Source organism: Heterodontus francisci, chromosome 8 (genome assembly GCF_036365525.1).
Source record: "Heterodontus francisci isolate sHetFra1 chromosome 8, sHetFra1.hap1, whole genome shotgun sequence".
Classification (NCBI taxonomy): Eukaryota; Metazoa; Chordata; class Chondrichthyes; order Heterodontiformes; family Heterodontidae; genus Heterodontus; species Heterodontus francisci.
This window is the reverse complement of record NC_090378.1, coordinates 59,809,487-59,831,457: the sequence shown is the minus strand read 5'-3', so window position 1 is coordinate 59,831,457 and position 21,971 is coordinate 59,809,487. Positions and strand designations below refer to the sequence as shown.

At 41.5% G+C, this 21,971-nt stretch overlaps 1 protein-coding gene across 1 annotated transcript in view; it reads right to left on the bottom strand.

The window, feature by feature from the left end:
• Positions 1 to 13,729: 13,729 nt before the first annotated feature.
• Positions 13,730 to 21,971, bottom strand: part of frem1b (Fras1 related extracellular matrix 1b) — a 238,326-nt gene continuing 230,084 nt past the window's right edge. The window contains exons 35-37 of the mRNA XM_068037205.1: positions 21,518 to 21,633; positions 19,572 to 19,657; positions 13,730 to 14,999 (exon numbers count right to left, since the gene is read on the bottom strand). Of these exons, the coding sequence (XP_067893306.1) occupies positions 14,791 to 14,999; positions 19,572 to 19,657; positions 21,518 to 21,633 (411 nt within the window). The 3' untranslated portion in view covers positions 13,730 to 14,790. The remainder of the gene's footprint in view (positions 15,000 to 19,571; positions 19,658 to 21,517; positions 21,634 to 21,971) is intronic.

The window sequence follows — 21,971 nt, the reverse complement described above, 5'->3', positions numbered from 1 at the left end:
TAAACTTTCCAGATTAAAGAAAGACCCAGCCAAATTGTACCATCTATTAACCTTCAAATGAAGCTAACCAAGCCAGGTGTCTTTAGATCAAGAAATGAACTGTTTAATTAGAAAAACTAAATTCTTAAACACTACCAAGATATGAACAACATTTAAAATAGAAAAAATTAGTGACCTTGCATATTTATGCTCCTGCCAAAGTGAAATCTTCCAATGTGGAATAGTCCAAGGTTGCTTGAAGTCCTCACACCCTTCCAATGGGGAAAAAAAAGGTTCTTCAACAGGAGAACTGTCTGTAGTCTAATTCAGCAGTTGAATTGATGTTCTTCTTTTCCAGCGATGAATTTCAACAATTACAGTTCAGTAGTTAAAGGAATTGATTATTTTCATAGAGTCATAGAGTCATGGAGTTGCACAGCATAGAAACAGGCCCTTCAGCCCACCGCGTCCATGCCGACCATAATGCCTATCTATACTAATCCCACCTGCCTGCATTAATTCCATATCCCTCTATACCTTGCTCATTCAAGTACCTGTCCAGATGCCTCTCAAATGTTGCTACTGTTCCTGCCTCCACCACCTCCTCTGGCAGCTCATTCCAGATACCCACTATTCTTTGTGTGAAAAATTTACCCCTTTGATCCCCTTTAAACCTCCTCCCTCTCACCTTAAATCTACGCGCTCCAGTTTTAGTCACCCCTACCATGGGAAATAGACTCTGGCTATCTACCCTATCTATGCCTCTCATAATTTTATAAACCTCTATCATGTCCCCTCTCAGCCTCCTTCGCTCCAGGGAAAATAGACCCAGCCTATCTAATCTCTCTTTATAACTCAAGCCCTCCAAACCAGGCAACATCCTTGTGAATCTTTTCTGTACCCTCTCTAGCTTAATCACATCTTTCCTGTAGTGCGGCGACCAGAACTGCACACAGTACTCCAAATGCAGCCTAACCAACGTTATGTACAACTGTAACATGATGTCCCAACTCTTGGACTCAATGCCTCGGCCGATGAAGGCAAGCATGCCATAAGCCTTCTTCACCACCCTGTCTACCTGTGTTGCCACTTTCAGGGAACTATGTACTTGCACCCCAAGATCTCTCTGCTCAAGAACACTCCCCAGGGCCCTGCCATTCACTGTATATGTCCTGCCCTGGTTTAACTTCCCAAAATGCATCACTTCCCAATTGTCTGCGTTAAATTCCATTTGCCACTCCCTTGCCCACTTTCCCAGTTGATCTATATCCTGTTGTAACCTTAGAATACCTTCTTCACTGCCCACTATACCACCAATTTTGGTGTCATCTGCAAACTTACTAATCATGCTCCCTATATTCACATCCAAGTCATTAATATATATGACAAACAACAGAGGGCCCAGCACCAATCCCTGTGGCACACCACTGGTCTCCGGCCTCCAATCTGAAAAACAACCCTCCACTACCACCCTCTGCCTCCTATCACCAAGGCAATTTTGTATCCAATTTGCTAGCTCACCCTGGATCCCATGTGTTCGAACCTTTTGGACCAACCTACCATGCGGGACCTTGTCAAAGGCCTTGCTAAAGTCCATGTAGACAACGTCCACCGCCCTGCCCTCGCCAATCCTCTTGGTCACCTCCTCAAAAAACTCAATCAAATTCGTGAGACATGATTTCCCATGCACAAAGCCATGCTGACTATCCCTAATCAGACATTGCCTTTCCAAATGCATATTAATCCTGTCTCTCAGAATCCCTTCTAATAACTTTCCCACCACTGATGTAAGGCTTACCGGCCTGTAGTTTCCTGGCTTATCCCTGCTGCCCTTTTTAAATAAAGGCACAACATTAGCTATCCTCCAATCTTCCGGTACCTCACCCGTGGCTAATGATGATACAAAAATCTCTGCCAGGGCCCCAGCAATCTCCTCCCTTGCTTCCCATAGCATCCTAGGATACACCTGGTCAGGCCCTGGGGATTTATCCACCTTAATGCGCTTCAAAACCTCCAACACCTCCTCCTTTGTAATGTTGATATGCTGCAGGATATCGCTGTTCCCTCCCTTGAACTCATTAGCTTCCATGACCTTCTCCACGGTAAATACAGACGAGAAGTATTCATTTAAGACCTCGCCCATTTCCCGTGGCTCCACACATAGATTACCACACTGATCCTTAAGGGGACCTACTCTCTCCCTAGCTACCCTTTTACTCTTAATATACTTATAGAATCTTTTAGGATTCTCCTTTATCTTATCTGCCAGGGAAATCTCATGGCCCCTTTTCGCCCTCCTAATTTCCTTCTTGTAGTCCTACATCCCCTATACTCCTCGAGGGATTTGCTTGATCCCAGCTGCCTATACCTGACATATGCCTCCTTCTTTGTCCTGACCAGACCCTCAATATCCCTCTTCAACCAACGTTCCTTAAACTTGCCAGCCTTGCCCTTCCATCTAACAGGAACATGCTGGCCCTGAACTCTTCCTATCTCACTTTTAAAAGCCTCCCACGTGCCAGACGTCCTTTTACCTGTAAACAACCTCTCCCATTCAACTTTTGAGAGTTCCTGTCTGATGCCATAGAAATTAGCCTTCCCCCAAGTTAGGACTTCAACTTGAGGACCAGTCCTATCCTTTTCCATAACTATTTTGAAGCTAATAGAGTGATGGTCACTGGTCCCAAAGTGCTCCCCCACTGACACATCAACCACTTGCCCAGCCTCATTTCCCAAGAGGAGGTCGAGTGTAGCCCCTTCTCTAGTAGGGCCATCCACATACTGCTTCAGAAAACTATCCTGGACACACTTAACAAATTCTTCCCCATCTGATCCCTTAGCACTAAGGCAGTCCCAGTCAATATTAGGAAAGTTAAAATCACCTACTATTACAACCCTATAATTCCTACACCTATCTGTGATTTCCCTACATATATGCTCCTCCAATTCCCTCTGACTATTGGGGGGCCTATAGTATAATCCCATCAAAGTGATCACCCCTTCCTTATTTCAAAGTTCTACCCATATGGCCTCGCTGGACGTTCCCCCCGGGATATCCTCTCTAAGTACTGCCGTGATGTCCTCCCTAATCAATAGTGCAACTCCCCCTCCTCCCTTACCACCACCTCTGTCATGCCGGAAGCATCGGTCCCCTGGGACATTGAGTTGCCAGTCCTGCCCATCCCTCAACCACGTTTCCGCAATAGCTATAATATCACAATCCCATGTACTGATCCATCTGAGTTCATCTGCCTTACATGTAATGCTTCTTGCATTAAAGTAAATGCAGTTTAGCCTACCAGACCTTCCACACTCCCTGTCCTGCCCCTGCCTGGCCTGCCTACTGGACTTGCTTGCTTTAACCTCTACATTTGCCTCAACTATCCCATTGGAGAGACTACTACTTTGGGTCCCACCCCCCTGCCTTACTTTTAAGAAAGTAATCTGGCTTGACATCAGAATTCTGAGAGTATAATAAATACAGTTTAAATAAACTGAGAGAGAGCTCTCATTTCCTTCAGTATATGCTGGTCCAGTTGTCTGTGTCTGAGAGTTAGAACAGTCTGTTTCCACTATAAGACAGTTCACATTGTATCTCTCAATCTTCAGTCTCTGAGTGGCTGTATCCCGGGGCAATGAGAATGCGTGCTTTGACAGTCTCTGGAGCTTGTTGCCTTAAAGCAGTACTGCTTCTTTTCCAGCCTTAAAGGCACACAGCACTTTTCCCGGAAAAAAAACTACAGGATCATAACACATGCAACTCGCTGGAAGTATGTTGCACCCAATAATTAAAATCCACCCTATTATTCTCACATCATTTGTGAAAATATTGCTTGAAATAATGCTCAGGGACAATATGAAGAATCACATTGAGGAGCACAGATTAACAGGAGGCGCTAAATCAAAGAATACACAGTTGAAAGAAACAATCAGTGAGCAAGTTAGTGCTAAAGAGACGACTCCCTGGTTGTCAGGTAGTTGTTAGTGGTCTGCCACACAGATTGCTGTTGGGACTAGTCAATTTATCATTCCAATAAATCACTTCAAGCAGGAGTCAGTTCAAGTATGTCTAAATTTTCAGATTACACCAAAATAGCAGCAATGACAAATGCTGAGTGCTAGTGTGCACAAACTCAGAACGATCTGGAAATTTTGGATTTGTGTGGGAGACAAGTGGTTGATGCAATTTCTTCCTTCCTTCAAATCCAAAGCAGCATGATTTATCAAAAGAAAAGATAAAATAGGAAATGCATTTATTGGAAACATACTGGAAGTATCAGAGCAGAAGGGAGCTCTTAGAGTATTGATAGACTGGCCTAGTGTTCCCATGTTCCAAAGTCAGCAAAGGAAATGAGCTGCATAGCAAAGAGCATAACATTTCAATCAAAGAGGTAATTTTAAAATTGTACCTTGGTGTGAACTGAGTGGTGTAGTTACTACATTTAATAAATCATCTACAGGAAGGAAAGGTGATAATTGGCTAGTTGGGCTATTAGTCTTACATTACCACATAGCAGTGTGTGTGTCTACCACAGTTCCCTGATGTATGTAAATAGGATATAACTTATAGTCAGCATTCAGGTAGTATGCATCTATTGGTAAAAATCTATCCACAGTTCGCTGGGAATAATGAATCTATAATTCTTTCATTCCGAGGCAATCCAACGAGACATAATATTTTGAAGGAGAAGGAATGGAAATTGGCTCCTTGATGACATCAATCAACTAAGGATGATGATATCTCCAAGATTCCTGTATTTCAGCAGAGACCAGATCTAATGTAGCACATGGGAGAAACAATCCTCAATGAAGATAAACAAAATTGTAAAGGTATGTTGTATGCTAAATACTGTTGTCATGTACATGCCATGGATTTCAATGAGCGACAAAATTAAGGTGTGACAGCAAACAAGTCACTGGAGCCAGAGAAAGTGTATTTTGTCAAGAACTTTCAGTGAGCAAAGGACTTGTTCAATACAACTTTCTATTGGACATATTTGTAATCAGGGAACTGTGAGTTGTTGAACTTATTTAGTTATGCCTCAGAACTGCAACTGGTCACTTTTTGAAAATGATGCTTCCTTTTCTGCACAATATAGCAATCAATGGCAGACTACAAAATATATTCCAAGTGACATGTTTTATTAGGCGAATGAATGCCTGTGATGTTAGACAGCATGTGGTATTTATCTTCAAGGGTTTTAAATTACCCCTTGGAATTTGTGACCTTTTATGTCCTGCTGGTTTATGTGCTCCACTCTAATGTGCTCTCCAAGCTGAAAGAATAACACTGGAGGTTGCCTGCTTAGCAAACTGGCAATCTCCTGGAATTTGTGGCTACGCCTGCAGGAGTTCAATAGAAAAAAGATAAATGTGTTACTTTTTTAGTTGGCTGTGAGCAACACTGGAAAGGCAGTATATGTTTATTGTCCATCCTTGGATGCCCTGAGGACATTTACAGTAAACCACATAGTAGAACTGAAATAACATCTAGACCAGATGGGGTGAAGGGTGGCAGGTTCCCTTCCCTGAAATACATTAGTGACCTAATTGGGATGAATTTTATGAGCGCGCCACACATTGCGGCGGAACGCTTTGAACTCGGCGGCCTTCCGACACGGAAGCGCCGCTGCTGAGCCCCCACGATATTTTGCGCAGGAGCTCATTTAAATGGAGGGGGCGGAGCGGCCACCCCTGATGACGTAGAGGGGGCAGCCACTCCGTACCCGGCAATGGCTTAGAGCCCTTAGCAAAAATTTGAATTTTTAAAGAGAAACGATCATTAATTTATATGAAAAAAATAATCAAAAGCTGGAGGCTGTTTCCCAATCCCCCCCAATGGTTGTTTTATATACCAGTATGACAAACAATAAATTTATCCCCATCCCGAAAGTTCCCCCACAACCTTTTGCCCTTCAACCCCTTCCCACCATCTCCACAGCCAATAAAAAAGGTTTTCCCCACTCCCCTCCTCCTGCCCTGATAATTCTAGTCCTCCCCCTCCCCACCAGTGTCTCGCCTCGGAACTCCATATGGAGTTCTGAAGGCGCATAAGTTGCGGCTGGCGGTTATAAGATCGATGTGGGATGGCTGCCGGGACCAGGTACGTTGATTAGCATCTTACCTTATTTAATTTTAATATTTAAATGAAGGGCCTGCCGCTTGGCGGCTCGGGGGCCGCACTGAGGTCTCATCGCCACCGGTAAAATGCGGCGAGGCCGTCCTGGTGCCGGGGGTCGTGGCAGGCTATCCCGTAAGTATTTTACGGGCTCCCTGCCATGATCCCCGATGTCGAGGGTCTGGTAAAATTCAGCCCAATTTGTTTTTCCAACAACTTGGTAACTTTCATTGCCTTTTCTTGCTGCTAATCTACAAATAACCAGATTTTTAAAAAGTGTCATAATTTGCCACAGTGGGATTTGACGTCTGCAAACGCGACATGAAGTCCTGTGACATTGATCACAAGTCGTGGGAGTCAGTTGCCAGCGATCGCCACAGCTGGCGGACAGCCATAAAGGTGGGGCTAAAGTGTGGCGAGTCGAAGATACTTAGCAGTTGGCAGGAAAAAAGACAGAAGCGCAAGGGGAGAGCCAACTGCGAAACAGCCCTGACAACCAATTTTCTCTGCAGCACCTGTGGAAGAGTCTGTCACTCTAGTATTGGCCTTTATAGCCACTCCAGGCACTGCTCCACAAATCACTGACCACCTCCAGGCTCTTACCCATTGTCTCCCGAGACAAGGAGGCCAAAGAAAAGAAGAAAGGGATTTGAACCCAGATCCTCAGTACTGGTTCAGTACTATAATCACTAGGCTACTATACCTATACAGTTACTAGCTTATGGATTCCTCCAACCTCCTTAGGATTAATGCCTTCCAAAAATGATCTCCCTATGCATTGATTCCTGAGCTGTCCTGCAATGACTATCTGCTCCATACTTTGGCTTTTTAAATGAATATGTATGACTTTGTGAAACAGCTAAAAAGAAAGCTTTATATTTGAGCTGGAATTACATTCATGATTTGACTATGTGAGCATTTTTTTCATTCATTAATATCTTTTAACAATTCATGGTGTATATATATATATATATATGTCCTTCAGCAACATACGAACACTGGATCATGTCAAGGCCACCAGAAATTATAGCTGCAGATTTTATCAGCATTTCAAGATTTCTACATCTCTGCAGGTATTGCCAAAAATGGAATTTTCTGAATTTGTGCCACCAGTGGGCAACCTTGCCTGCTGGAAGCACATATTGTAAAATTAGGGGCACATTGCCAATGATTTTTTGATATGTGCAGCTGCTGGGCAAGGTTCCCCACTGATGGTGCTAACTTAGAAAATTACCCCCTTAAAAGCAAACACGATACACATTGGAGAATTGTAACCTGAGCAACACCTTCTGCATGAGAGCAAGACTCCACCAGGAGCTGCAACAGGGTTAATCGATTATATTGCTTTTCTCTACATGGTGTGCACATCACTTTCTCCAAAATATTATGTGATGGTCAGCTGATGATGCTCTGCATGGGATCAAAATGTGTTGGCTGTGCTTTGGTCCTTTACCTTGCATATATTGCATATTGTAAATGTGCAATCTTCAAAACTATTTATCAAGAAACCATCCATTTATCAATATGAAAATAGAGAGGGGGCAATTTAACCTAACTCATCAGGCGGGAAACCCACAGGATCAGGTGGAACGTCCATTTTACACCCCATCCAGTATTACTCTTCAGTAACTTCAATGGAGATTAAAATCACGCAGTGCGTAAAATAAGTGTTGCACCCAATCTCATCAGGTTCCCAAAGGGCAGTGTAGGTTAAAATTGCTCTCTTTGAGTTATTGTCCTTCTTCATTCTTGCAGTCTTAAGGGAGGGTTTCTCATATCCTTTAAGTATAAGTAGGTGAATATAACAGTCAAGAAACACAACAAATAGATTTTAATATGTGAAGTAGAAAGTGTTGAGGCATTATTAATATATTGGGGCAGACGAGAGAAAGATCATGCAAATGAAGCTCTGCAGATTTCTGAAAATTTGCAGATTAAACCTCTAAGGATTTCCCCTCAAAATCCTGCTGATTTCTGAAGACCCTGTTCATGGCATTATAATCATTACTGTGAGGATATCAGCATTTCTTTTATTGATATCTTTAGCGATCTATAGTTAAAGAGGACACCATTTTATATTCTTCAATTCTATATTAAGAAAGGCTGATATTTTTGTGTCATCTTCGTGCTCCTTTTCAGTTCATAACGCTCTTGCCCGCTGCCTCCCAGATTCTTGAGATGAATAATGTGATCCACTATCAAGCATTTTGAATATTGCTCTTGATTGTTGGTCACCTTCCCCCCTTCATTCAATGACTTGTTGCATGATACACACTTATAACTTCTTCATTGCTCAATTTCATTAAGCTTTTCATACTTCAAAGCTGGATGAGGGAAATATTCACTATTGACATCCATTAATTAGCAATGTAGTTGCTAAAGAATTATGAAAAGAAGCATTATGGTAGATTTGTCCAGAATGGCCAATTTTCTTTTGTCGACAGTAATGGGTCCAGAATGTATAGACAATTTCAGAATCAAAACAATGTATGCCTTGGCTTGGATTGTTTTCTACAATATAAAGGGGCAATTCATGAGAGGAACAACAAATACCCCTTTAACAATGGCCTGTACATTCGTCCTCTTCCAGGTTTCAGAATGGTTGTGCCCAACCAAAGACTATATTAAATCCAAGCAAAGTTATTTTTGGCATTTTAATTACTTAATCCCTTTTGATACATTATGAACCCCACAAAACATTTAATCATATTCATGGTATAGAAATTCATATTTTCTTGAATATGATGATTGAAACAATCTTATTTACTATGTAAAGGCTAGAAACGTCACACATGAGTCTGTCACCACATGCATCTGTATATATTTATCGAAATTTAGTTACACTGTGGAACAGTAATTGAACTAGCACATATTACATAGTCTACTATGTCATCACTCATGCAGTCTAAATAAGGATTTATAAAACTTTTTATAAAACTGCTTTTTTAATCAAAAATATTATGTCTTATGCTATAATGCATAAATTTCTGTATACCATTTTTAAAATCATGAGACAGTAATATTGTTAAATATACTACTGCATACAAGGCTAACATGCACATAAATTCTTTTGAGTAATGTTAATCTGATCTGGTTGTTGTTTTAAAATAGCATGATTTGTGAGAATTTTTAAAAACTATATAGAGTATATTGCATAGATTTAAGCCCAGTGTTGCTCTTTAAAGACCTCTATAATTCGAACATACATACAAACATAGGAATTAGGAGCAGGAGTAAGCCACTAGGCCCTTCGAGCCTGCTCCGCCATTCAATACGTTCATGGCTGAACTGATAACTCCACATTTCCACCTACCTCCGATAACCTTCCACCCCCTTGCTTATCAAGAATCTATCTACCTCTGCCTTCAAAATATTCAAAGACTCTGCTTCCACCGCCTTTTGAGGAAGAGAATTCCAAAGACTCACAACCCTCTGAGAAAAAAAATTTCTCCTCATCTCTGTCTTAAATGGACGACCCCTTATTTTTAAACAGTGACCCCTAGTTCTAGATTCTCCCACAAGGGGAAACATCCTTTCCACATCCACCCTGTCAATACCCCTCAGGATCTTATATGTTTCAATCAAGTTGCCTCTTACTCTAAATTCCAGCAGATACAAGCCTAGCCTGTCCAATCTTTCCTCGTAAGACAGCCTGCCCATTCCAGGTATTAGTCGAGTAAACCTTCTCTGTACTGCTTCCAACACATTTACATCCTTCCTTAAATAAGGAGACCAGTACTGTACACAGTACTCCAGATGTGGTCTCACCAATGCCCTGTACAGCTGAAGCATAACCTCCCTACTTTTGTATTCAATTCTCCTTGTGATAAACGATAACATTCTATTAGCTTTCCTAATTATGTGCCAAATCTGCACACTAACTTTTTGCGATTCATGCACTAGAACACCCAGATCCCTCTGCATCTCAGAGCTCTGCAATCTCTCACCATTTAGATAATACCAAAGTGGACCATTTCACACTTTCCCACATTATACTCCATTTGCCAGGTCTTTGCCCACTCACTTAACCATCTATATCCCTTTTTAGTCCCCTTATGTCCTCTTCACAAATTACTTTCCTACCTATCTTTGTCTCATCTGCAAATTTAGCAACCATACCTTCAGTCCCTTCATCTAAGTCATTTGTATAAATTGTAAAAAGTTGAGGCCCCAGCACAGATCCATGTGGCACACCACTTGTTACATCTTGCCAACCAGAAAATTACCCATTTATGCCTACTCTGTTTCCTGTTAGCTCGCCAATCTTCTATCCATGCCAATATGTTACCCCTACACCATGAACTTTTATTTTCTGCAATAACCTTTGATGTGGCACCTTATCAAATGCCTTCTGGAAATCGAAGTACAATACATCGACTGGTTCCTCTTTATCCACAGCACATGTAACTCCCTCAAAGAACTCCAATAAATTGGTGAACATAATTTCCCTTTCACAAAACCATGTTGACTCTGCCTGATTACCTTGAAATTTTCTAAATGCCCTGCTATAATGTCTTTAATAATAGCTTCTAACATTTTCCCTAAGACAGATGTTAAGCTAACTGGCTTGTAGTTTCCTGCTTTCTGTTTCCCTCCCTTTTTGAATAAAGGAGTTACATTGGCTATTTTCCAATCTAACGGAACCTTCCCTGAATCTAGGGAAGTTTGGAAAATTAAAACTAACGCATCAACTATCTCACTAGCCACTTCTTTTAACACCCTAGGATGAAGTCCATCTGGACCTGGGGACCTGTCAGCACGCAGCTCCAACAATTTGTTCAGTACCACTTCCCTGGTTATTGTTATTTTCTTGAGTTCCTCCCTCCCTTCCATTTCCTGACTTACAGCTAATACTGGGATGTTACTTGTATCCTCAATAGTGAAGACCAATGCATAATATCTGTTCAGTTCATCTGCCATCTCCTTATTATCCATTATTAATTCCCCAGACTCACTTTCTACAGGACCAATGCTTACTTTGTTAACTCTTCCTTTTTAAATGTATCTAGAAACTCTTACTATCTGTCTTTATATTTCTAGCTAGCTTTCTCTCGTACTCTAATTTTACCTTCCTTGTCAATCTTTTAGTTATTCTTTGCTGTTTTTTATATTCTGTCCAATCTTCTGACCTGCCTCCCATCTTAGCGAAATTATAGGCTTTTTCTTTAAGTTTGATACTATCTTTAACTGTTTTAGTTAACCACAGATGGCGGGTCCCACCCTTGGAATGTTTCTTTCTCACTGAAATGTATCTATTCTGTGTATTCTGAAATATCCCCTTAAATGTCTGCCACTGCATCTCTATTGACCTATCCCTTAACCTGATTTGCCAGTTCACTTTAGCTAGCCATGCTTTTCTGCCTTCATAATTGCCCTTATTTAAGTTTAAAATACTAGTCTTGGACCCACTCTTCTCTCCCTCAAACTGAATGTAAAATTCAATCATATTATGATCGCTGCTACCGAGGAGTGCCTTAACTATGAGGTCATTATTTAATCCTATCCTCGTTGCACAATACCAGGTCTAGTATAGCCTGTTCTCTGGTTGGCTCCAGAACATACTGTTCCAAGAAATTATCCTGAAAACATTCTATGTACTCCTCATCTAGGCTACCTCTGCTCATCTGATTTTTCCAGTCTATATAAAGGTTAAAATCCCCCATAATTATCGCTGTACCTTTCTGACAAGCTGCCATTATTTCTTCTTTTATACCCCGTCCTACAGTCTGGTTAATGTTAGGTGGCCTGTACATCACTCCCACAAGTGACTTTTTGCCTTTATGATTTCTCATCTCTACCCAGGCTGCTTCTACATCCTGGTCTCCTGAACTTAGGTCATCCCTCTCTTTTGCGCTAATACCATCATTAATTAACAGAGCTACCCCTCCACCTTTTCCTAGTTTCCTATCCTTCCTAAATGCCATGTACCCTTCAATATTCAGGTCCCAATCTATGTCATCCTGCAGCCATGTCTCTGTAATGGCTATCAGACCATACTTATTTATTTGTATTTGTGCTCTCAGTTCATCTGTTTTGTTTTGAATGCTATTTGCATTCAGACACAGAGCCTTTAGTTTTGTCCTTTCATTATTTTTGTAATCTACCCTTATCTGTTGATTTACTTTCAGATTTGTATGCTCTGCCCTTCCTGTCACAGTCTGTTTACCATTTCCCATATTAACACCTTTCTCTCTTGTCTCTCCTCCTTGATTTATCATATCTTCCCAAATTTGATCCCTTGCCTCCACTATTCAGTTTAAACCCTCTCTACTTCCCGAGTAATGTGGCTTGCTAGAACATCAGCCCCAGCACAGTTCAGGTGTAGACTGCCCCAATGGTATAGCCACCACTTTCCCCAGTACTGGTGCCAGTGTCCCACAAACCGGAACCCACTTCTACCACACCCCAGTCTTTGAGCCACGCATTAATTTTGCTAATCTTATTTGCCCTATGCCAATTTGCACATGGCTTAGGTAATAATCCAGAGATTATTACCTTTGAGGTTCTGCTTCTGAATTTGGCACTTAGTTCTTCATACTGACAATGCAGAACCTCTTCCCTTGCCCTGCCTATGTCGTTGGTATCTACACAGACCATGACAAGTGGATCCTCCCCCTCCCACTGTAAGTTCTTCTCCAGCCCTGAGCAGATGTCCCGAACCCTGGCACCGGGCAGGCAACACAGCTACCTGAACTCTCGCTCTTTGCTGCAGAGAACAGTGTCAATCCCCCTAATTATACAGCCCCCTACTACCACTAGATAACTCTGAAGCTGGAAGTAAATTATAAGATGTTTGCCTGAATAAACTAAAGCCAAAAATGTATAATTGAAGCAAGTTACTAATTTTATTCATTGGGATGATTAGATGATAGGTAAAGTCCATAACGTAGGATACGAAGTTTGAAATTAGTAGCAGAGAAGATTGGGATATCTGAGAGCAGTAAGGAGTTCTGCAGTTTTGAGGTCTTAGAAAGAATCAACTGGAGTTGAATTCTATGACATGAATCGCGATTTAACGAGACATCAGAAATCGATTTACCACTTGTGTTCATGACAAGAGCAAAGCACTCAATGGTGTTGATAAGTAATATTTTCACACATATTGGGCTGGATTTTATTCTCCCGCCACTGGGCAAAATAAAAGGCAGCCCGCGTGTGCTGGCATGCGCTGCCATGCCACCACGATCCAGCGCGTGGCGGTGCATTTCCATATGCAGGGCAAAACGCACCCCCCCCCCACCCCCGCAAATCACATGGCAGGGGTGGGCTCTGCGTCACCAGCAATGGTATCAGCTGCCTCTGCATAGGTGCTGGTGCCATTTTTAAAGAGCTGCCAGCCCTGCACAGAGAGAAAAATGTTCAAACTCAGAACCCGCCCCCCTCCCCACTACACTGTACATAAATGTGTGACCCATTCCCACCCCCCCAACACACAGAAAATAAATGGTAAACCTGTCTCCCCTCCCCCACCAAAACACATAAATTGAATAGTTGACCTCTCCCCCACTCAACTGCACGAAGTGCAGAAGTCACCCCTTCCCCCCCCCCCATCACACTAGAAATTCAGAGTTGACCCCAATTCCCCCCACCCCCCCCCACTGCACTAAAAATACTAAGTTCTATCCTTCCCCACCTCTGTTGCGCCAGTTTACCCTGGATGGGAAAGTGAAGGCGCGTGAGTGTCGGCCATCACACGGAGGATCGTGGACAGCTGGTAAGATCGCAGTGAATAGTATGTTAATGTACTCATGTCCTTTATTTCAATATGTAAAGTTGGGTTCCATTGCCAAGCGGCAGGGGGGCCACCACGGAGCCTTGCTACTGCCGGAAGATCAGGCTCAGCAATTCTGGCATCGGGCTCTGTGGCGGGCTGCTGCTGCTGCAATTTTCCCGCCCCCACCCCCCGGCACAGAGCCCGATGTTGGGAGCTCAACAAAATTCAGCCCACTGAAATGGCACAAATGGGTAAGAATTGCTTTTGTCACTATGTGTAGCCAGATTGTAAATACACTTGTAAAGATTTCTTATGGTCGTTGGTTCTAATGAAGTCATAAACTCATTCCTTTAGAATATGTCTGTGACTTTATTGAAAATACTAAACAGAAAGAATAATCCTCAACAAATTGACAACGTTGCTACACATAAATAATGATCAGAGCAATTCTCACTCCAAGTTAAGTCATGATTATGAAACTATATAGCTATATTGAAGAGATAGCAGCACCTTAGACAGATGAAAGAATACGACTGATTAAAGTGCAATACTGGGCTTGCCTTGAATCAAGTTATTATTCTATTATACTTCACTGTCTTATATTATACATGTTTCTGAAAGTTAACTTATTTTAATTATTTAAATGTTTTAGGACTCTTCCACTTTGAGGCGTATTATTTACTTTTACGGCTAGTATCAGGACTTGTCATTGACAATAGAAGCATAATTGATACATTCAAAATACATTTTTATTACTTTATAATGAGTGACTGAACAGGGTATGAACAATAGAGTCTGTGTTTTCTGGTTGAGCAACTGGTTGGCATTTATGTCAGCAGCAGACTACCTTGAGAGGAATGTATAGGCTTGTGATATGGTCACCATTTGGATATAAAGATAGTCAGCGATTCTGAATATCATATTTTAGAAGGTTTTCCCTGATGTTCACAAAAACGTGACCTATTTTGTAGTGGGCTCGTTAAGGTCTTGATATAGAAATGCAGCAGATATATCTCTCCTGTTTTTCATTGCATTGTCTGGTCACCCATTTGCCCTTACCCTGGACAAGAGTACAGCTAGGCTGTACATTTCTCAGTGGTGCAGATTTATTTTTCTTCCAGTTTGTAAAAGTTACTGGTCTTCCATTAGTCCATGTCCATTTTCCAGAACCAGTCGCATCCGATAAGCCTGCAGTCGATATAAAAAAAAGTGACACAATTTGTGTTGCCAACATGTACATTACACTCTACATATGGCATAATATTAACATGCTTCACATTTGTCTTCAGTGAATTTAATGATAATTATTAACCAGAAATATTATCATATTTTTGCAGTAGCTATGTTAGATGTATTGACTTTTAAGGCTCTCATTTATGCACTTTACCATCATTATTCATTACACTGCCTCATTCGATTCTAAAACCATGGATGACATTTCTCAAAAATCATTCAGTGCAGATACAGTCTCCCAAAATACTCCAAAATGAAGCCTGTAGCTCCCAATGTGCAATGCCATTTTTCCCTAAAAAGGTGAAAGTTAAAAAAAGGTTATGCCAAAAAAGAAGTTGTGGATGATTTTGGCATTTGCAGTTCTCTTTTAAGAGTCTACTTCCACCTTATTCATTAACTCCTGGCAGAAATTCCTGTTATTTAGAAGCATTGATTACTCAGTATAGAACTCCAGGTGAAAATGATGGGAATTAGGATGGGTGATGCCATCCACTTGTAAACTTGTCATTTTCATGACTGCAGTTATTAGGGTGAGGGCACATTTTATTCTAGCCATCAGTTCAAGTATAATTTGATGATGTGGGTTAACACCATGGCAACTCTTTGTTTTAGTTTGCTTAAATGAAGTTATTTAACACTTTCTATTATATCCAAGTGTGCCAAAAGACTCATCATTAAAATATTCCTTTAAAAGTAACCCTTAACTTTCACAAGGGAATTGTGCATATATAGCAGGGCTATGGAGAAAGAGCCAGGGAATGGGACTAATTGGATAGGTCTTTCAAAAAGCCAACACAGTAGGCCAAGACTGTTGTAAGATTCTATGATTCTAGTAATTCTGTTTCCCTATCTCTCTAATCTGCTCCAGCCCTACAACTCTCCAAGATATCCACTCTTCTCTAATTCTGCCTTCTTGAGCATCCCTAATTTTGGGCTCCTGGGTCCGAAGCTCCAGAATTCCCTCCTTTAACCTCTCTGCCTCCCTACTTCGCTTTTCTCCTTTAAGAAACTCCTTAAAACCTACCTCTTTGACCAAGCTTTTGGTCATCTGTTCTAAAATCTCCTTATATGGCTCGGTGTCATAATTTGTTTTATAACACCCTTGAGGGAACTCAAGGAACTTGCAGGACAATGGGGATAAAGCAGGGGTTTGGGTCTGACTGATTGCTCTAAAGAGAGTTGGCATGGACTGAATAGCCTTCCTCTGTGCCATTATGACTCTATGTTGGCGGTGGGAGTCTCGATGTCTGGATAAAGTGACATCAAGATCCCTGTGTCGCCTCTTCTACGGAAGACCCACCAAATTTAGTGCCAATCACCTCTCGCTCCACACTTCCACATTTTACGTTGAACGGGTGGCTGTCACATGCCGTCCCGTTCACGAACATAAAAGCTGATGGGACATCAGAAGCAGGAGTTGTGGACAGTGAAGGCAAGTCCAGATATACAGGGGTCTGAACTCTGCATACTTGAAGGGAGGAGGGAGGGGGTATTATAGGGGTCTCAGCTCTGCATACTTGAAGGAAGGTGGAGGGGGTCTGGGATTACTGGAGGGAAAGCTCTGCAGGCATGAAGGGAGGTACTGTGTACCCTTCTTCCGTCAACAGTGTACGCTCTGCATTTGTTTGTGTGTGTGACGGAGCAATGGCACTCTAGTCACCCTGTGTGTGGGGAGGATGCCAGAAAGGGTAGCAGCGTTAAGGTTATTTGGATGGTGGGGGCAATCGATGCAGCTGGTAGGATCTTTATGTGGTCATATTGTGCCACTCTGAGTGTTAGCCAAGATGGCAATGCCATTCCACGCCAATCCTTGCCCTGTTAGGAACCTTCGAATAAATGAAGGATACAACTTTATTTATCACATGGAAATGGGTCTGGATCATCCTAGATTGTGTGATCCGCTTCTCCTGAGGATCCATATGTGTCAGAGGCAAAATCAACAGGCAGGTGCGGTCCACGTAGAGGCCCCGATCATGAGCAGCAGCCCCCAAAGGGAGCTTGGGTCACAGACCTGAAAGTAACTCTGCTTCTCTCTCCACAGATGCTGCCAGACCTGCTGAGTTTCTCCAGAGCTTTCTGCTTTGCTGCCAGATTGACAGCAGCCCCACTCTTCAACAGTGAGGTAAGTATTCTTTGGCAGCTGTCAGGAAGCAGGTGCTGGGGCGCTTTAAAGAGGGCCTCAGCACCTGCTACACACATGACAAAAGGTCCCTCACTGTGTCGAATGTCCTGCCTCTCCCCAAGTAATATGGGGGGGGGGGGGGGTGGCGGTGCATCTTAATGATGCTAATGAGCCCCTGCGTGTCATATCATGGGGGCGCTGTAGCAGGCGCTAAGTGCGGGCACTCCGCCGAGTTCAAAGCTGGCGCGCTAATAAAAGTCAGCCCAGTGACAAAACATTTTGTAATTGAATAATACATGAAATAACAACTGCTCAACTAGTTGCCGAAAAGCTTTCAATTATTAATTATCTTATAAGAGCTGAACTGGAATCGACCGTGATAGACTGAGATATAGACATAGTGAATTAAGAGAATCGCTTTATTGGAGGAACTGAAGGGCACTCTTTACTTGTAATTGTGTTTATTTAATTTTGTCACTAGCTTTGGTGAGCAAATGACATTTTGTCCATGAGAGATTCTGTTGTTTCTATATTTTAGAATCCAGGACCTAGTTTAACAGCCTGTCAAACTGAATAAACTAGTCTTGGCTACCTACCGTTAATCTCTCTGTCCCTTCCTGGTCCGCTCTGCTTTTCTGTTTTACATTATTCTTCTGAAGTACTATCTGCTCCATCCTATAAAATTCTGCTGATTTGGAGATCACTGCCTTTTTGTTGGCTGCCCTGTCTTCAGACACATACTACAAGCAGGTGGAGAAGTTGCATGGATTAAATTGTCTTGTGACAATAGCAGCATGAGAAATGATCCATCTTTCCATTGCTGTTTTTTTAATGCCTCACCTCAATAACCACAATAACAATCCTCTCCTTGAGTTTTATGGTTTATTGGATGAATTTACACTCCTGATACAGTGTGAATCCACAGAGGTCCTTCCATAAGGTCCACCTACCACCCTGTAATATGATGTGGCTAGCTCTATTCTGTCAACAAAAGTAATTCACATTGGCATTGCATACTATTTTGCTTGATAGCTGGCTAATACATTTGTGCTGCTCTCCATTGATGTTTGTGTGCTTAGCTACTTTATTTGGTGGGAGAAATGTGTTCTAAATAGGACTGTGCTTAGATGGAATTAGATTGGCTGTACACTTTATGTACAGATTAATATCCCCCATGTCCGTGGCTGAGTCAATAATTTTATCAAATGTCCATGGTGCAACATGTCGTTACCTATCCCTGCTTGCAGAGCTGCCGGTTAATCAGAGGCCGGTAGCTGCAACTGAAGGTGGTGGCTGCTGCTGCAGCCGCACCCACCAGAGGCTGAGGAGCGTCATTGGAACCTGGCCTCAGATAGGTCATGGCGGGATGGGGGTTGCGGGGAAGCAGAGGGAGGGGGTCGGCAGCAACGGCAGGGGTGGCCCTCAGTGGGCCCTCCTTCCTGTTGCTGGGTACCTCGTTCAAACATTAACTGCCTTTTAATGAGGGACCCCCCCTCCCCCACCCCTCCACACCTCAGAGCTGGGAAGCAGCACACACTGTTTTCTGTGCCATGTTTTCCATGCAGTGACAGGGTCACCCGCCACAGAGCTAATTGCGGCTGCAGCAGGAAAAGCAAGAAAATTGTGGGTTAGTTTCCCACTTAGGGCCCCCAATTGGCGGCGGAACGGGAAGGTCATTCACAGGCCTTTCCACCCCAGACAAAATTTTGGCTGAGGTGGGATGGTGGCAGGAACCTCCCCTGCCACCATCCCACTGGATTTTATGTGTTCGTTGCCTCCTCATCTGCCGTGGGGGAGAGCATAAAATTCCCCCCGATGCCTCTATAAATATCACATAGCACAAAATGGGAAGATCCCCACCGGATCTGGTCCCCAGCTGATTGTTTGGTCCAACTTCCGTCCTTCCATTCCACTGAAACTTTGGGGCCTTAGAACATAATCATGCTTTTGAAAGAGGTTCTGCATGAACCTTGCAGTGGACTCTATCATTGCAATTAATTTGTTTGGATAAACAACAATATCTTGCTTAAAGTGGAAAAGATAACTATGCTCTGTAGAGCAAAACATTGAGAAAACTATATCTGTTTCTGTATGTTAAATTGACCAATTTTGATTGTACTTTGTACTATAAGGTAAAGTTTGAGATATTTGCGTAGTGTGTTGCGCTGTAGAGGTTAGTGTTTAATCTATGGTTTTGGCTACAGATTATTTCAAACTTTCAACAAATAACCAAACATTCAACATTCAAAATCAAACTACCTAATATTATCTTAAATCAAGGATGAAAGCCAATCCAACGACAAATTTCAAATGGTGTCCCTTCAATGTACTGCTTTTGTAACCTTAGAGAGAATGTCTTGTCAGTTTATGTATCACTATTTCTGAAAGTCTCAGCATATACATACCAATCCAGAATGGCTGTCTTCTGGCAAAGTTCCAAAGCCATTTTAGTTCCTTCTTGGAATGCACACTGACTAAGTTGGCATGAAATCTATGTACAGAAAAACAAATGGAAACCTTAATAACTGTCCCTTTCTTTAAAAAGTAACAGTTGAAAATTTTACAATTCACTTTGTGACTGTACCAGTAGAATAGACTAATAGAGTTAGACTCTAATAAGAAGCAAAATATGATTTTAAAAATGAATTAAAATAATTTGTCAGGGATAGACTGCAGACTGTATTATGGTAAATGCATTCTTGTATTGACAATTGGCTTATGCTGCATTCTTTATCGGTATGAAAAGAAAAAGTTGGAAGATTTTCATTTATATAGGGCCTTTCATGACCTCAGGACAACCTAAGGTGCTTTATAGCCAATTAATTACTACATTGTTGTAATGTAGGAAATACAGCAGTCAATTTATGTGCAGCAAAGTCCCACAGACAGCAATGTGATAATGACAAGATAATCTGCTTTAATGATGTTAGTTGAGTGATAAACCTGAGGAGACAGACAGGGCCACAATTTAACATCTCAGTTGAAAGACAGCACCTTTGACTTTGCAGCACTCCCTCAGTAGTGCACTGGAATATCAGCCTAGATTTTGTGCTCAAGTCTCTGGAGTGGGACTTGAAGCCATAACTTCTGACTCTGAGGAGAGAGTGCCACCACTGAGGCATGGGCTGACACTGAGGACTGTGTTGATCTAAGTAAAAAAAAAAGACACTCCATTCCACACTGTGTCCTCTTAATTGAAAGGTCATTGTCCACCCGGTACTGCATGTTGCCTACTTTTATTTCAATCGTTTGATTTTCCAAGTAGACATTTTCTACCTACATCATGTTAGGTAGACTATTTTTTCACAACTATTGTTACCTCCTTCTCTGCCTTGAACCTCACTGTGCTGAAATCAAAACCCATCACAGCATCTCCTATCTTAATTGATTCTTTTTACGGATATCAAAACTGTGAAAGGTCTGAGCTTGTGCAGTTTTTCATTCTTCTACAATCTAACAGCTTTTAAAACCCAAACATGGCTTCACTTAATCACTACTTCATGATTTATCTAATCTTCTGTCCTATGTGTTTCAAATGCTGGTGGTATCCAGAATTATGCATCTTGCCTCTTTATCTAAAATCTGAGTTGTAGTGCACTTTTAAACTCAGACAAAAAATAGTTAATCAGTTACTGGATTTAGTAAAGTATGAAATGACTTAAGATCATTTCATGAAAATGAAACTAGTTCATTAACCAAAGGGTCAAAAATATAAAAGAGAAAGATGAAAAGAGATGTGGACTCTTATTAAGAGTTTCTAATAATCTTTGGGAGAGTTAATTACTTTTTAAATGTTACCTTTCAAGAAATTAACTGCATTTACACTACTTTTAGACATTTAACAGAACAATACCTATAGACAGCCTTTAGTTGGTAAAAAATGTCTTGCATTATTCTGCTACATTCCTTGGAACTATTACTTAGGGTAGCTGACATTTTTGACTCGAGATTACGAAAAAAATTACTTTCATTTTGAATGAAAAGAAGTCTTTGTGTGATATCTTTCAGTAATTACAGGTCTGAAATATTAACAGAAACTTTTTAACAACAGACATTTAATATAATTAAACAGTATACATTATTGACTAAAACCACTTGCATAGAAACAGTGACATGCTTTCAGTCAAAAGCCATTCATCAGCTATAGTACTGGAACAGTCATAGTAAAGCAGTAACCAGAAACATGTTAGAAAACAGTGCCCATTGTTCTTGACAGAACTATCCTTGGCTTGCCTATCATTTACTGTCTACTATTGGCTTAAACTTGATATCCTTAAGTAGATGCCTTGGAGATTTTGAAATGAGCTTTATTGAGTGAAACCTTATTTGGCAATTGACAGAAATTGCTCACGTTTGCCTACAGGCCATTTCAGCTCCTTCCCAGGTTGCATTTCTATCAGGATTCAGGATATAACAATGTTTCTTTTGCTGGGTCCAGCCTGAAGGACATTCCATTTGTTGATTTTCCTGTAAGTATACAAAATTGTAATTGCTGCTTAGCATAGTATTTGTTCCAAATATGTTGCAGTTTTAAAATAAAAAATGATTGAAATCTTCTCCTGGATTCAGAGTTAGATCAAAACTGTATGTTTCTTGATGTATTAAAAAAATGTAAGCACGGAGTTATGCAGAACACAGTGCAGGAAATGAACACTATACCAGCTTCAATTCCTCCTTCTGTTCTGAGTTAGTGGATCTCAATTGGGCCACTGGGGTGAGGCACAATAATTAGACACAGGACCCCTAGGCTAAGGAGGGAAAGAAGTGGTCAGGTTCCCATCCTGATCACGATCTAATGATTCTTA